At 37.3% G+C, this 16,074-nt stretch overlaps 1 protein-coding gene across 1 annotated transcript in view; it reads right to left on the minus strand.

The window, feature by feature from the left end:
• LOC121437126 (coagulation factor VIII-like) overlaps nt 1–16,074 on the minus strand; it is a 157,314-nt gene that overhangs the window by 73,118 nt on the left and 68,122 nt on the right. The window contains 2 exon segments of the mRNA XM_041636966.1: nt 12,997–14,926; nt 14,929–15,975. Of these exon segments, the coding sequence (XP_041492900.1) occupies nt 12,997–14,926; nt 14,929–15,975 (2,977 nt within the window).

The raw sequence follows: 16,074 nt of genomic DNA on the forward strand, positions 1-16,074 counted from the left end.
TAATCTTCAGGTTTCTAGTTTGAAAAAATAAATGCATAGTGATGCACTTTTTCAAGATGGATAATCTTGAGGGGTAGACTTTGTTTTTGTTTTTTTTTTTTCGATACAGGGTTTCTCTGAGGCTTTGGAGCCTGTCCTGAAACAAGCTCTGTAGACCAGGCTGGTCTCGAACTCACAGAGATCTGCCTACCTCTGCCTCCCGAGTGCTGGGATTAACGGCGTGCGCCACCATCGCCCGGCTTGAGGGGTAGATTTTGGTTTTGGTTATTCAACACTATGTGAACTAAATTGGCAAATGCCAAAAATCTAGAGGTAAGCAGTTCATAAAACTTCTATTTCCTGATTTTATTAGATAGCTAAGAAATAATTTTCATGGTTGTGTGGTTTGAAAATAAATGACACCTTAAGGAAGTGGCACTAATAGGTGTGACCTTGTTGGACTAGGTCTGCCCTTATTGGAGGAAGTGAGTTACTCTTGGGGTGGGCTTTGAGGTCGCATATATGTTTAAGGTATGCCCAGTGTTATAGTTAACTTTTTGTTGCCTGCAGAACAAGATGCAGAACTCTCAGTTTCTTCTCAAGCACCTTGCCTGTATGCATAACACCATGCTTCTCACCATGATAATAATAGACTAAACTTCTGAACCTGTAAGCTAGCGTCAACTAAATATTTTCTTTTATAAAGTTGCCATGGTCATGGTGTTTCTTCACAGCAAATGAAACCCTAACCAAAATAATGGCTAACCATTCCATCTCCTTTGAAATACTGTCTTAGGACTTTCCTAGTATGTAAGTCCACTAAAAGGAGGATTTTTGTGTATTTTGTCTATTGCTTCATTCCAGTAGTTGGGACAGTATCTAATACAAGGCACATACAATCTACTGTGGAATGATGAATAAATGTAGACCTTAAAAAAATAACTTAAACATAAGAAAGCCCAGTTTCTATTCCTTGGCTTTCTTTTAAAATTTTAAAAATAATATTTTAAAGTTCTGAACTAAAACATACATATACATAAATATCTTCCATTCAGAAAGGCAGATATCACCCAGAAAACTATATATTCCTTTCTGCTCAAACAATTACTGTGTGACAATGGTCTTGTACACTGTAAAGATTTGTCACTTCTATTGGTTTAATAAAATGCTGATTGGACAGTAGCCAGGCAGAAAGTATAGGCAGAGCAACCAGAATAGGAGAATTCAGGGAAGAGGAAAGGCTCAGTCTGCAGTTGCCACCCAGATATAGAGAAAGCAAGATGAGAATGCCTCGCTGATACAAAGGTACAAAGCCTTGTGGCTATCACAGACAAGAATTATGGGTTAATTTAAGATGTAAGAGTTACTTAATAAGAAGCCTAAGCTAGTTACCAAGTAGTGTTATAATTAGTATAGTTTCTGTGTGATTATTTCAGATCTGGGTGGTGCCAACTACATCCACATAAAACCTGAGAGAGCTTGGGAAGTAATTCTAGACACAAAAGAACAGAGTTAAGCACGGCTTCTTGGTAACAACATTTTCACATGGACTCTGTTTGCTAGAGGCAAGCATGTCTCATTTAAGAGAGGTTTCTTGACTCAGTTTTAGCTGCAAAAACCTTGCAGCTCTTTTAAGAGACTCCCACCAATAAACACTTAAATCATGTTTATGAATATCCAACAGAATGCTTCTTGGTGATGACCGGACCTTGAAAATATATAGAGTTGTTGTGGCAATAAACATGGCTCCTGCTAGTACCTCTGCCATGAAACTAGACTCTCAGAAAGCTAAGGAATGGGGTGAATCTAGCCATCAAAGCTACAGCTTTCATCCTAGCCATATCACTTAGCAAATTAAAGACTTATGTGGTCAGAAAAAAGAAAGATATGAAATAAGGATAGATTCAGACAAAAAAACCCTCTAAGTGGTTTAGGGTGTGCTTAAAATATATGTAGGTTTAAGAGAGAAAATAAAAAAGATAAGTCCTTATAAAAACAAACAAAGAGAGTAGATGGGTATGGTGGCACACTCCTTTAATCTCAGCACTTGGGAGGCACAGGCAGGTGGATCTCTGTAAGTTCAAGGTCAGCCTGGTCTACAGAGTGAGTTTCAGGACAGTCAAAGATACACAGAGAAACCCCGTCTCAAAGTAAAAAATAAAAGAAAAGAAATAGAGTTTAAAACAAAGCCATGTAAAGATGAAAAATACACAGAGAATCTGGATACTGTATGCTATTGTGTTGCCTTTAAATTGTTTAATGGCTGAGGAAGGAACAACAACTGCTAAAAGATATTTGATTGCAAATACTGCTGGATTAATCCAATATATGTATTTTGAAAATGCCTAGACTTTAAAATTTAAGTCAAAAGATATGTTACATTGGAGAAAAGTTTTTGCTTTTGTTTCCACAGGAAATGAGAGTCTGTAGATTCATTCTGGGTTAAGAAAAATCAGGTTTGAAAAATCTCTTGTAGGAGTGAATGGCCCAGATGATCTAACATTTCAGAGGACCTTTTTTGGAGTTTCCTGTGAGTTCTGCATCCAGAATAGCCTCAAGACTGCTGGCTGGGATGATCAAGACTCACAGAATATTCCAGTCAGGACTTGACCATTACCATAAATTTTCTTTAGGTCCCCATAAGATTATCAATGCCCCCAATCAGCAGGAAGTAGCCTAGAAAACTATGCCCACATTTCCAAAAATGGAATATGGATATTGTCTTTGTTTAGAGTGTTGGTTACAAGTTGGTTATGGATAATTGTCAGGAAAAAAGCTAAACAAAGGAGATTAGATTCAGAGTTCTTGTTTTGAAAAGAAAAAAAAACAGGGCAAGTACTGTGGGATAATGGTCTTGTACCCTGTAAAGATTTGTCACTTGTATTGGTTTAATAAAACGTTGATTGGCCAGTAGCCAGGCAGGAAGTATAGGTGGGATGGCTAGACTAGGAGAATTCTGGGAAGAGGAAAGGATCAGTCTCCAGTCACCAGACAGACACAGAAGAAGCAAGATGAGAATGCCTCACTGATCAAAGGTACCAAACCATGTGGCTAACACAGACAAAAATTATGGGTTAATTTAAGATGTAAGAGTTAGCCTTGGACTACCAGTTATCCCTGTTTCAGTACTGAGGAGTTCCATCCAGAGAGTGTCTTTGGACTACCAGGAGACCCTGAGTCTGTGCTGAGGAGTTCCAGTCACACAGGAATAGTTCCTACTCCTGCACTGAGGAAATCCACCCCGAGAGTCAGTCACAGCAAAGACTGGACCAAGACACCAAGACTTTCCTGGCTCCATTTGAAAGAAGAGATGGGCAGGTGCCAATGCAAGAATTCCTCCAACAACCTGAAAGGCAACATGAAGACTCCAGGATCTGGGGATCACTAAACAAGAAGAATTGAACACTCTACTCCAGAAGAAATAGAAAAAATCAACATTAAATGGAACATTATGAAAATAATAGAGGAACTTAAACAGGAGGTGAAAAACTGCCATAAAGAAATAGAGATGACAAACAATAAGGTAGACGAAATTAATAAATCTCTCAAAGATTCCCAAGAAAACCATGAAAAACAAGAAAAAGCAATCAAACAGGTAAGGGAAACAGTTCAAGACTTGAAAATTGAAATGGAGGTAATGAAGAAAACACAAACCGAGGGAAGGCTGGAGATGGAAAATTTGGGTAAATGAACAGGAATTATTGAGACAAATATTACCAACAGAATACAAGAGATCGAAGAAAGAATCTCAATCATTGAAGATACTATAGAAGAAATAACCTCACTGATTAAAGAACAAAACAAATTATTGTCACAAAATATCCAGGAAATCTGGGACACCATGAAAGACCAAACCTAAGAATAATACGGGTAGCAGAAGAAAAATTACAGCTCAAAAACCCAGAAAACATATTCAACAAAAATATAGAAGAAAACTTTCCCAACTTAAAGAAGGATATTCCTATGAAGTTACAAGAAGCATACAGAACACCAAATAGACTGGATCAAAAAAAAGCATCCCCTCATCATATAATAATCAAAACACAAAACATACGGAATAAAGAACAAATATTAAGAGCTGCAAAGGAAAAAGGGCAAGTAAAATACAAAGGGAAACCTATAAGAATTACACCTGACTTCTCTATGGAAACGATGAAAGCCAGAAGGTCTTGGATAGACGTGCTGCAGACAATAAGAGACCATGGATGCAAGCCCAGACTACTATACCCAGCCAAGCTTTCTTTCACCATCAATGGAGAAAACAAGATATACCAGGACAAAAAATAATTTAAACAATACCTTGCCACAAACCCAGCCTTACAGAAAATACTAGAAGGAAAATCACAAACCAAGGAAGCCAACAACACCCATATTAACACAAGCGCCTGGCAACCCTCCACCAGCACAGCTCAAAGAAGGGAAACACACAAACTCTACCACCAGAAAAATAACCGGAGTTAACAACCACTGGTCATTAATATCACTTAATATCAATGGACTCAATTCACCTATAAAAAGGTACAGGTTAAGAGAATGGATATAAAAACAGGTTCCAACATTCTGCTGTCTACAAGAAACACAGTTCAAACTCAAAGACAGACACTACCTCAGAGTAAAGGGTTGGGAAATACTTTTCCAATAAAATGGTCCAAAGAAACAAGCAGGTGTGGCAATACTAATATTTAAGAAAATTGATTTCAAACTAAAATCAATCAGAAGAGATGGAGATAGACACTTTATACTCATAACAGGAACAATTCATCAGGAGGAAGTCTCTATCCTGAATATCTACACCCCTAATATAAAAGCACCCACAAATGTAAAAGAAACATTAATAGAACTCAAAGCATACATCAAAACCCACCCTCTAATAGTAGGAGATTTCAACACTCTGCTCTCATCAATGGACAGGTAAACCAGACAGAAACTTAACAGAAAAATAAGAGAACTATTAGATGTAATGAACCAAATGGACTTAACAGACATCTATAGAACATTCCTCCCAAACAGAAAAGAATATACCTTCTTCTCAGCATCGCATGGAACCTTCTCAAAAATTGATCACATAATTGGTAACAATGCAAACATCCATAGATACAAAGAAATTGTAGTAACCACCTGTGTCTTATTGGATCACCAAGGAATAAAGTCAGAATTCAACAACAGTTCTAACCCTAGAAAGCCTACAAACTCATGGAAACTGAACAGTCAACTACTGAACCACCCCTGGGTCAAGGAAGAAATAAAGAAAGAAATTAAAGTCTTCCTTGAATTCAACGAAAATAGAGACACAACATACCCAAACCTATCGGACACTATGAAAGCAGAGCTAAGAGGAAAGTTTATAGCACTAAGTACCCACATAAAGAAAAAGGAGAAAGCACACATTAGAGACTTAACAGCACACCTGAAAACTCTAGAAAAAAGGAAGCACTCACCCAGGAGGAGTAGAAGGCTGGAAATAATCAAACTGAGGACTGAAATCAACAACAAAGAAACACAGAAAACAATCCAAAGAATCAATGACACAAAAAGCTGGTTTTTGGAGAAAATCAACAAGATTGACAAACCCCTATTCAAACATATCAAACATCAGAGAGAGAAAACGCAAATTAACAAGATCAGAAATGAAAAGGGGGACATAACAACAGACACAGAGGAAATACAGAGAATCATTAGATCTTACTACAAAAGCATATACGCTACAAAATTGGAAAATATGAAAGAAATGGACAATTTTTTAGATAAGTACCATATACCAAAATTATATCAAGACCAGGTGAACACTTTAAATAGACCTGTAAGTCGCGAGGAATTAGAAGCTGTCATCAGAAACCTCTCTACCAAAAAAAGCCCTGGACCAAATGGTTTCAATGCAGAATTCTAACAGAACTTCCAGGAGGAGCTAATACCTATACTCCTTAATGCATTTCACAATATAGAAACAGAAGAGTCATTGCCAAACTCCTTTTATGAAGCTACAATCACCCTGATACCAAAATCACACAAAGACATAATGAAGAAAGAGAATTACAGACCAATCTCACTCATGAACATCAATGCAAAAATTCTCAATAAAATACTGGCAAACTGAATCCAAGAACACATCCAAAAAATTATACATTATGAACAAGTAGGGTTCATCCCAGAGAGGCAGGGCTGGTTCAACATACGAAAATCTATCAATGTAATCCATCATATAAATAAACTGAAGGAAAAAAACCATATGATCATTTCAATAGATGCTGAAAAAGCTTTTGACAAAATTCAACACCCCTTTATGATAAAGGTCTTGGAGAGATTAGGGATACAAGGTTCATACCTAAATATAATAAAAGCAGTATACAGCAAGCCGACAGCTACCATTAAATTAAATGAAGAGAAACTCAAAGCCATCCCACTAAAATCAGGAACACAACAAGGCTGTCCACTCTCTCCATACATCTTCAATATAGTGCTTGAAGTTTTAGAAATAACAATAAGACAACATAATGGGATCAAGGGGATTCGAATAGGAAAGGAAGAAGTTAAACTTTTGTTATTTGCAGATGATATGATAGTGTACATAAGTGACCCCAAAAAACTCTACCAAAGAACTCCTACAGCTGATAAACACCTTTGGTAATGTGGCAGGATACAAGATCAACTCCAAAATATCAGTTGCCCTCCTATACGCAAAGGATAAGGATGCAGAGAGGGAAATCAGAGAAACATCACCTTTCATGATAGCCCCAAATAGCATAAAGTATCTTGGGGTTATTCTAACCAAGGAAGTGAAAGATCTATTTGACAAGAACTTTAAGTCTTTGAAGAAAGAAATTGAAGAACATACCACAAACTGGAAGGATTTCTTTTGCTCTTGGATTGGGAGGCTCAGCATAGTAAAAATGGAAATTCTACCAAAAGCAATCTATAGATTCAATGCAATCTCCATCAAAATCCCAGCAAAATTCTTCACAGACCTTGAGAGAACAATAATCAACTTTATATGGAAAAACAAAAAAACCCAGGATAGCCAAAACTATCCTATACAATAAAACTACCTCCGGAGGCATTACCATCCCTGACTTCAAACTCTATTACAGAGCTACAGTAATGAAAACAGCTTGGTATTGGCACAAAAACAGAGATGTTGACCAATGGAATTGAATCGAAGACCCAGATATTAATCCACAAACCTATGAACACCTGATTTTCGACAAAGGAGCTAAAATTATACAATGGAAGAAAGAAAGCATTTTTAACAAATGGTGCTGGCATAACTGGATGTCAACATGTAGAAGAATGAAAATAGACCCATATCTATCACCATGCACAAAACTCAAGTCCAAATGGATTAAAGACCTCAATATTAATCTGACCATACTTAATCTGATAGCGGAGAGAGTGGGAAGTACTCTACAACACATGGGCACAGGATACCACTTCCTATGTAGAACCCTTGTAGCACAGACAATAAGAGCAACATTGAATAAATGGGACCTCCTAAAACTGAGAAGCTTCTGTAGGGCAAAGGACACTGTCTTTAAGACAAAAAGGCATCCTACTGTTTGGGAGAAGATCTCCACCAACCCTGCATCAGACAAAAGTCTGATCTCCAAAATATATAAAGAGCTCAAGAAACTAGACATTAAATAAAACTCTAACTAACCCAATTAAAAAATGGGGTACTGACCTGAACAGAGAATTCTCAACAGAAGAAGTTCAAATGGCCAAAAGACATTTAAGGTCATGTTCAACCTTCTAGGCAATCAGGGAAATGCAAATCAAAACAACTCTGAGATACCATCTTACACCTGTCAGAATAGCTAAAATAAAAAACACCAATGATAGCCTATGCTGGAGAGGATGTGGAGTAAGTGGAGCACTCATCCATTGCTGGTGGGAATGCAAACTTGTGCAACCACTTTGAATATCAGTGTGGCGGTTTCTCAGGAAACTGTGAGTCAACCTATGTCAGCACCCAGCAATTCCACTCTTGGGAATATACCCAAGAGATGCCCTATCATACTACAAAAGCATTTGTTCAACTATGTTCATAGCAGCACTATTTGTAATAGCCAGAACCTGGAAACAATCCATATGCCTTTCAATAGAAGAATGGATAAAGAAGGTGTGGCACATACACACTTTAGAGTTCTACTCTGTGGTAAAAAAAAAAACAATGACATCTTGAATTTTGCATGCAAATGGATGGAAATAGAAAACACTATCCCGAGTGAGGTAACCCTGACCCAAAAAAATAACTATGGTATGTACTCATTCATAAGTGGATTGTAGCCATTAATAAAGGACATTGAGCCTATAATTCGTGATTCTAGAGAAGCTAATTAAGAAGGTGAACCCTAAGAATAACATATAGTTATCCACCTGGATATTGGAAGTGGACAAGACTGCCGGACAGGGGTGAGGTGCACAGGGGTGCGGGTTGGTTCTGGATAAGGGGAGATGGGGAGAGAAAATGGAGAAGGGGAGCATGGGGAGAGCTTGAGGGAATGGAATGGTTGTGATGGAGGAGTGGTGGACGAGGGAGCAGGGAAGTAGATATCTTAATTAAGGGAGCCATTTTAATGTTGGCAAGAGACTTGACTCTGGAGGGGTTCCCAGGTGTCCAAGGGGATTTCCTCAGCTTGTTCCTTGGGCAGCAGAGGATAGGGTGTCTGAACTGGCCTTATCCTATAGCCACACTGATGAATATCTTGCATATCACCATAGAACATTCATCTGGCGATAGATGGAGGTAGAAACAGAGACACACATTGGAGCACTGGACTGAGCTCCTAAGGTCCATATGAAGAGCAGAAGGAGAGAGAACATGAGCAAGGAAGTCAGGACTGTGAGGGGTGCGTCCACCCACAGAGACGATTGGGCTGATCTAATGGGAGATCACCATGGCCAGTTGGACTGGAACTGATGGAGCATGTGATCAGACCGGACTCTCTGAACGTGCGGACAAGGAGGGCTGACTGAGAAGCCAAGGACAATGGCACTGGGTTTTGATTCTACTCCAGGGACGGGCTTTGTGGGAGCCTAGTCTGTTTGGAAGCTCACCTTCCTGGACCTGGGGGAAACAGGGAGAACCTTGGACTTCCTAAAGGGTAGGGAACCCTGACTGCTCCTTGGACTGGAGATGGAGGGGGAGGGGTGTGGGGAAGGGGAAGGAAGTGGGAGAAGGGAAGGAGGTGGAAATTTTCAATAAAAAAAATAAGTAAATTAAAAAAATGTAAGAGTTAGTTAATGAGAGCCTGAATGAATAGGCCAAACATTTTATAATTAGTGTAGGCCTCTGTGTTTTTCTGGGACTGAATGGCTGCAGGACTGGGAAGGACAGAACCATCTGTCAACAAACACTACTATCTCTTCACTAAAGGTAACTACTATTCCGGTATTTATAATAATCTTATTTCTTTGCTTTTTATAAGCTTATCTCTTCTAATCATGTATTCTTAACAAAAATGTTCATTTTTGCTTGTTTCTTTAAGTATTTAAGGTGCAACTGTGTACATATCCTTATTTTTTTCTTACACTAAGCATTACAATTGAGACATTCATCTATGTTGTAATTTTTGATTATGTACTATCTGTTATTCACAGCACTATTGTATTGTACTCCATTAGATTAACATACTCCAGTTATGGGCATATGAGTTACTACTAAATTTAAGACTTGTAAATAGTCCCTTTATGAACCTTCAGGTATATGTCTTTGGTGCACAAATTTATGTATTTTCTTTGGTCACATATCCAGGAATTGAATTGCTAGACAGGCATATTTTAGACTTTGTAGATACTGCTACACTGCTTTCTAAATCAGCTGTTATATTTCCCACTTTTAACAACAATAAAATGTAGGAATTCCATTTGCTACAAATCTTCATAAATTCTTGACCACATTTTTACATTTTGGGCATTCTGGTTGTTGCATAGTAGTGTCTCATTGTAGTTTTATATTATGTTTCCATGATCAATAAGGTGATGTGTTTTTCCATTCTATAGTTAATATTCTCATTCTCTCTGGCATACTTTTTGATGCACATCATCAATTTCATAATTTTATTCCTTTTAATTATTTTAAAAGATTTTTTTATTTATGTGCATATATGTCTCTGTGTGTATGTTACATGCATATAAGTGTTCATGGAAGCCAGGAGAGGGTTTCAGAACTCTTGGAACTGGAGTCACAGGCAATTATGATCTGTCATTTGGGTTCAGGTCCTCTGCAAAAGCAGCAACTGCTCTTAAGCGCTGAGCCTCCTCTCCAGCTCCAAGTTCATATTTTTAAAACAGTGAAATGGATTTTATATTAGCTAATCTTTTGTGTATCTTGAGTTAATCATTTTTATTTGCCCACCCTGAGATTAATACTTCCTGTTTTCTTCTTATATATTTATGGCTTTATCTTTTCATGTAATGGCTTTGTTTCAAGGTAGGATTTCTCCTTATTGACTCTGATAGAAGCATTTTGACGTACTATGATGTAAAAAGTCAGTTCATTTAGGTAACTTTTCACTTTTAGTGATATCGATTCATTCTCTAAACTCCTATTTAGATTAACTGCAGGATTATAGTCATCTAAGAAGGCAAGCCTATTTTCTTCTTAAGGCTATATAATAGTTTATCTGAACCAGCTCAGGGAGATGTGGAGATAGTAATTAATTCAGCATGCAGGTGGGGTGTGAAGAACTTAGTCTACCTCCATGAGTCATCACCAAGTATCAACCTGATGGAACAGCTCGTGGTTTTACCATGTTATGTAGTGTTTTGTAACCTGATTTTATCCTCAGTCATCCTCACCTTTCCATTTCACTATATTTTTATATTGAATAATATTTAGTACATTTCAAAACTTTGTTTCGTAAAAACATACTATAATAAACAAGATTCTCTTATGGATTAGATCTGAATATGAGGGAAAAGAGGAGTTGGGAATTATTTCAAAGTTTGAAGTCTAAATAAATGAAATGAAGGAATGGCCATTGATAACATGATTAGGAGCTGGACTGATGGCACAACATTTCAGAGCATTTGTTGCTCTTGCAGAGGACCAAAGTTTAAATCTTAAACCCATATGGTGGCTCACAACTATCTGTAACCGTAGTTCCAAGGGATTGACAACATCTTTTGATACCTGTAGGCATCAGACATGCATATGGTGCACATATATACATGCAGGAAAACACTTATACACATAAAATAAAATAATCTAAAATATTTAAAAATGTATAATATTATTGATAATACCAATATAGTGGAGAGGGAGAAACTGACTGTATAAGAAAGAAAAAAGAGGAACTTCTAGAGCAGAGGTTCTCAACCTGTGGATGGTGACCCCATTGGGGGTAACATATCAGATATCCTGCATATCAGATATTTATATTATGGTTTATAACAATTTATAACAGTAGCAAAATTACAGTTCTAAAATAACAAAATACTTTTATGGTTGGGGGTCACAATAATGTGAGGAACTGCATTAAAGACAGTATTAGGAAGGTTAAGAACCACTGTTCTATAGAAACATTTTTAAGAGAGGGAAAGGAATGAGATAAAGTCCAAAATTTGTATGGTGGGCTTTATATAGAAGCATAGATGGTCCACTTATTAGCAGTTTTAATGCTTTCTCCAGGGCCTGTATTGTGCATTGGCTGCTCAATTCTGCTACCCTAATGCCCCGAATACCTTGAACTTTTCACTGTACTCTAGTAATACTTGTTTTTTTGTTCCTCAAAAGCACTAAACATGTCCCATTCTTAGAGCCTTTGTATTTTTCTCTCTGACTTTTCTGAGCTCCATCAATTGACCTTATTTTCTTTAGGTCTCAGTCCTCAAAAGGGATTTCTTTGACTATCAGGGTTGAAGTAACCTACCAGTCATTGTTCTGTATTATTTTCTGAAGAGCACCATTGAAATTATCTTAATTCTTTCTCTCTTTTTTGAGTTTTGATTTTTTTTTCAAGACAGAGTTTCTCTGTAGTCCTGACTGTCCTGGAACTTGCTTTGTAGACCAGGCTGGCCTCAATCTCATGAGATCCTCCTGCCTCCACCTCCCAAGTGCTGGGATTCAAAAAGAATGCACCACCACTGACAGGCCAATTCTTTCTCTTTTTGCATTTGTGTCTAGATGTATGCACATTTGTGAAGGCCAGGGATCAACCTTGGATGTCATTCCTCAGGAGCCATACACATTGCTTTTTGAGATAGGTGTCTCTCACTGATTCTGGAGCTCATCAATGAAGGCAAGGTGGCCCCCTGAGAGACATCTGCCTGCTAGTTTCTGCATTTCCAGCACTAGGATTACAAGTATGTGTTACCACATTCATTTTTAAGATTTATTTTTATTATTTTGAAAATTGTGTTTCTGTGCATATGCATGTATGTACACATGTGTGCATGCATATGGAAATCTGTGCATTTGAGGGTGTGCATCCATGGAGATCAGAAGAGAGTAACAGATCTCTGGGAGCTGAAGTTACAGATATTGGTCACCTGACACGGGTGCTGGAAACTGAACTTGAGTCCTCTGCTGAACTTAGGTCTTTACGTTTTCACATCATGCACTTTATTGACTAAGCCATCACCCTAGTCCTCCCTTAATTGTTTTTATACTAGTTGTTCTCTCTTGTTCTAAGGGAAGGTAAGCTCTTGCTATGCTGTACTCAGGTGTCTGCAATAGTATCTGTCATACAGTAGGTGTTGTTATATTTGTTGACTGATTGTTCTTATGCCTTTCCTCTAAATTTGCCTGTGCTTTCTCTTCTCCAGCACAACCTCCTTTGGCTCTCTTAAAATCAATTGATTGATTTTTTTCTTTTGGATTTCCTATGTTTTAGAAAACATTCCTATGTACACCATCAACTTTTTTACCATACACTTCACTTCTACTTTCAGAGTTTTCATTAAAAGATTCCTCTTGCAGCTCATAGGGTTGATGGACAATGACGACTTTTTATAAAATCATTTTGACACCTAGAATATCAAAGGTCACAATAGCATAGAAAAAAACCAATAGATACAAACCTATTTCGTAGAACGTGGGGGGATGTACTCATTCCATAGTCCCAGAGCCGCTCCACAGCTGCAATAAAATAGTGCCGCGTCTTCTGTTGAAAGCTGCGGGGATCCTGCTTTATATCTTCACCATAAATGTCAAAATCCTCATTTGTTTCAACAGTGATAGAATCATAATCAGTTGCTTCTTGTTCTGACTGAAAAGCACTAAGTTCCCTTTGACGGCGTTTCAAGACTGGTGGGTTTTGAGAGCACAATCTTTGAGTCTGACCTTGCTTTACCCAAGAGGCTTCTCTTTGGGAACAATTTTGTTTCTCATTTGCTACTACTGAATGATTGTTTTCATGAGGGCTCAGAGACAAAATGGTATCCTCTCTCTTAATGGGTGTAATTTCTGGTGACTTCTCTTTGGATTTCCACTTATCTTTTGGTATCTGTGAAGTATGATGGTCCAGCAGTTTAGAGGGAGTCTTTTCAGAGCTCTCTCTTGTTCCTTTCAGACTTTCCACATGTCTCTTTGCTTCCTGTGTTTTCTGAAGAAAGACCTCTTTCATGAGATCCAGGTGTCCACGAAATTCATGGCTAGTTTTTTTAGGCAAAAGTTCTTTTTCATGAATGGAAATTTGAGGAAGCAATTCAACTTTGTCAGATTCTTCAAGCAAGACTGGTTTCAAGAGAAGAATGTCCCCAAGTTTCTTATATGTGACTGAGTTTGTATTACTTGTCCCTGGGGAGGCAAATTTTCCTTGGTTTATGATCCTCTCCCATGGTAAGATGGTTAAAGAAGAGTTATTTCTCTTGGTTTCTTTTAAGAAATGACTACTTTTTTGAACTCTAGAATTTTTTGTCTTAATGTCATAAGTGTAGGATGATGCTATAACATGAAAAAATTTGTCTTGAAATGGGATTCTCTTGGGATCTGTTGGTAGAAATGCTGAAGTTTTTACAATGTGTGATCCAGAACTATTTTTCTGAGTGATGCTTTTAATCATTGTAGAATCCAATAAGGGAGACTTAATAATGGACTTTCCCCCTTCCTTGCTGTGATCTATCTGTGTAATAATACTCTTTGTCAAATAGTTCATGGTTTGAGGCCATTGAGTTGAGGCACTGAGTCTGAATTGTCCCAAAGCTCGTTTACTACGTTGAGTAATAATATTCTTCTGGGTTGGATAGTTCTTTACTGCTTCTCTAGTTTTATTTATCAAGCCTTCTGAATTTGTTTCCTCATCCTCCCTTCTTTTAAAGAAATGGGCCATCTGAATCTCTACTGTATTTGTTGAGTTGTTTAATGAGCTGATGTCTTGAAGTATTAGTGCAGGTATCTCTTCATCTAAACTTACATTTTGCCTACTGCCTAGAAAGAAAATGTCTTTCAGGAAGTTCTTAGAACCAGCTGCTATGTGTACCTGAGGCAAAATTACTTTTTCTTTGATTGATACTTCCTTTTCTATCTCTTCCTGAATATCTTTTTCTTGATTGTACCTATCATTTTCTTGTATATTAGGCAAGGTGGTAAGAAATATACTCATGTTGCTTGAAAAAACCCTATGCTTGAGTCCTGTGTCCTTTGTGAATCCATCTTGTTCTAGTATCACTTTCTTCTTCTCTGACAAGAAATTCCCATTTTTCACAGACTTTTCTAACATTAAATATACTAATTGCTTTAGACTAGGCCCTTGCTCAGAGTTCAAGGAGTTATTTACATTGGTCTGATTCATCCAGTTTGCTGACTCTGGCAACAGCATCTTGAAAAATGGCATGATTGTACTTTCTTTATCCTGTGTAATAGGATCTTTATCATTTTGGTGAAATATTTCTTTATTTTTTGATGAGGCAGTTCTATTTAGCATATGCTTCAGTCTCAAATTTATAGTATTTTTGCCTGAAAGTACTCCATCATGAATCAAAGGTGCTAATCCTTGAATTTCACTATTGATTTTAATACAGTATCTTGCAAGACTGCAGTACTATTCTCAATTGATGCTGGGCTGTCAATGTGAACTTTTCCATTAGTGGTTGAACGATTATATGTCTCATTTGTTTTCATCAAAGAGATATTATCTTTGAATAAAGTACTATCTTTGGCTAATAAAGCAATTCCATAAAATCTCTTCTTTTTGAGTAATCTATCATTCTCTATTGATGATATATTATCTCCCAGTGAACTTTCTTGATTATTTATTAAAGTTGCATCTAACAAGTTGGAATCACTATTTCCTTCACTAATGCTCAGAGGTGCATGAGACCGAATAAAGGGATGTGTTTTTTTACCAAATGAAATGGTGCTTAATTTACTAATAATGTGAACTGGCATACTTGGAGATTCTGAATAATCTGCCTCTTCAGAAATTGCTGTCCAGTTATCTGACAGAATTGTTGTGGTCATTAGATTATTTTGCAAACCAGAAACCTGTAAATCAAGTTTCTTCCACTTTACATCTATAGTTGTCTCCAAACTTTTATTTGAGCTTAACTGGCAGTCTGGCTCAGGAGTAAATACTATTTTCCCACTTTGATAGTGTTCTGACCTAACTTGGGTCTCTTTAGATGAGTCTTCATTGCTGTCTATTGCATCAAGTGAATGATCATCAGGAATAGCTTCATAGATGGCTTTTTGGTTATCTAATAAGGATAAACCATGTGGAGTAGGATGGCTCTGTCCCAAAAGCATCAACAAGTCACTAGAGGAGACACTTTGCACTTTAAACGTCTCTGCTGTCTCTCCAAACTGAGGTTTAATCTTCTCTACATAATTTTCTAGAATTGTAGTGGCTGTGAATTTTTTTCCCCTAGTGTTAGGATGATTTGAATTTTGGAAAAAGCTTCTGGGTTCAATGATGTTGTCATTCACCAACTGTGTTTGAATATCTTCATACATTTCTCCATAATAATCACTAATACTCTTGTCACAACTAGAAACTTTCAGCAAAGCTGTCATACCTCTCTTCCGAAAGTCAGAATTATGACATCCCAAGACCCATAAACCTGAAAATGAGAAAAAAATAAAACTCTGGTTATTCATAACCCAGGTTCTAGGTAATTTCTGTATTGGGTGTTCTCTCTTATTTCTAGACAAATGAAGAA

The sequence above is a fragment of the Microtus oregoni genome, unplaced genomic scaffold (assembly GCF_018167655.1).
Source record: "Microtus oregoni isolate MIOR12 unplaced genomic scaffold, Mior012 000050F_ref0000143, whole genome shotgun sequence".
Lineage (NCBI taxonomy): Eukaryota > Metazoa > Chordata > Mammalia > Rodentia > Cricetidae > Microtus > Microtus oregoni.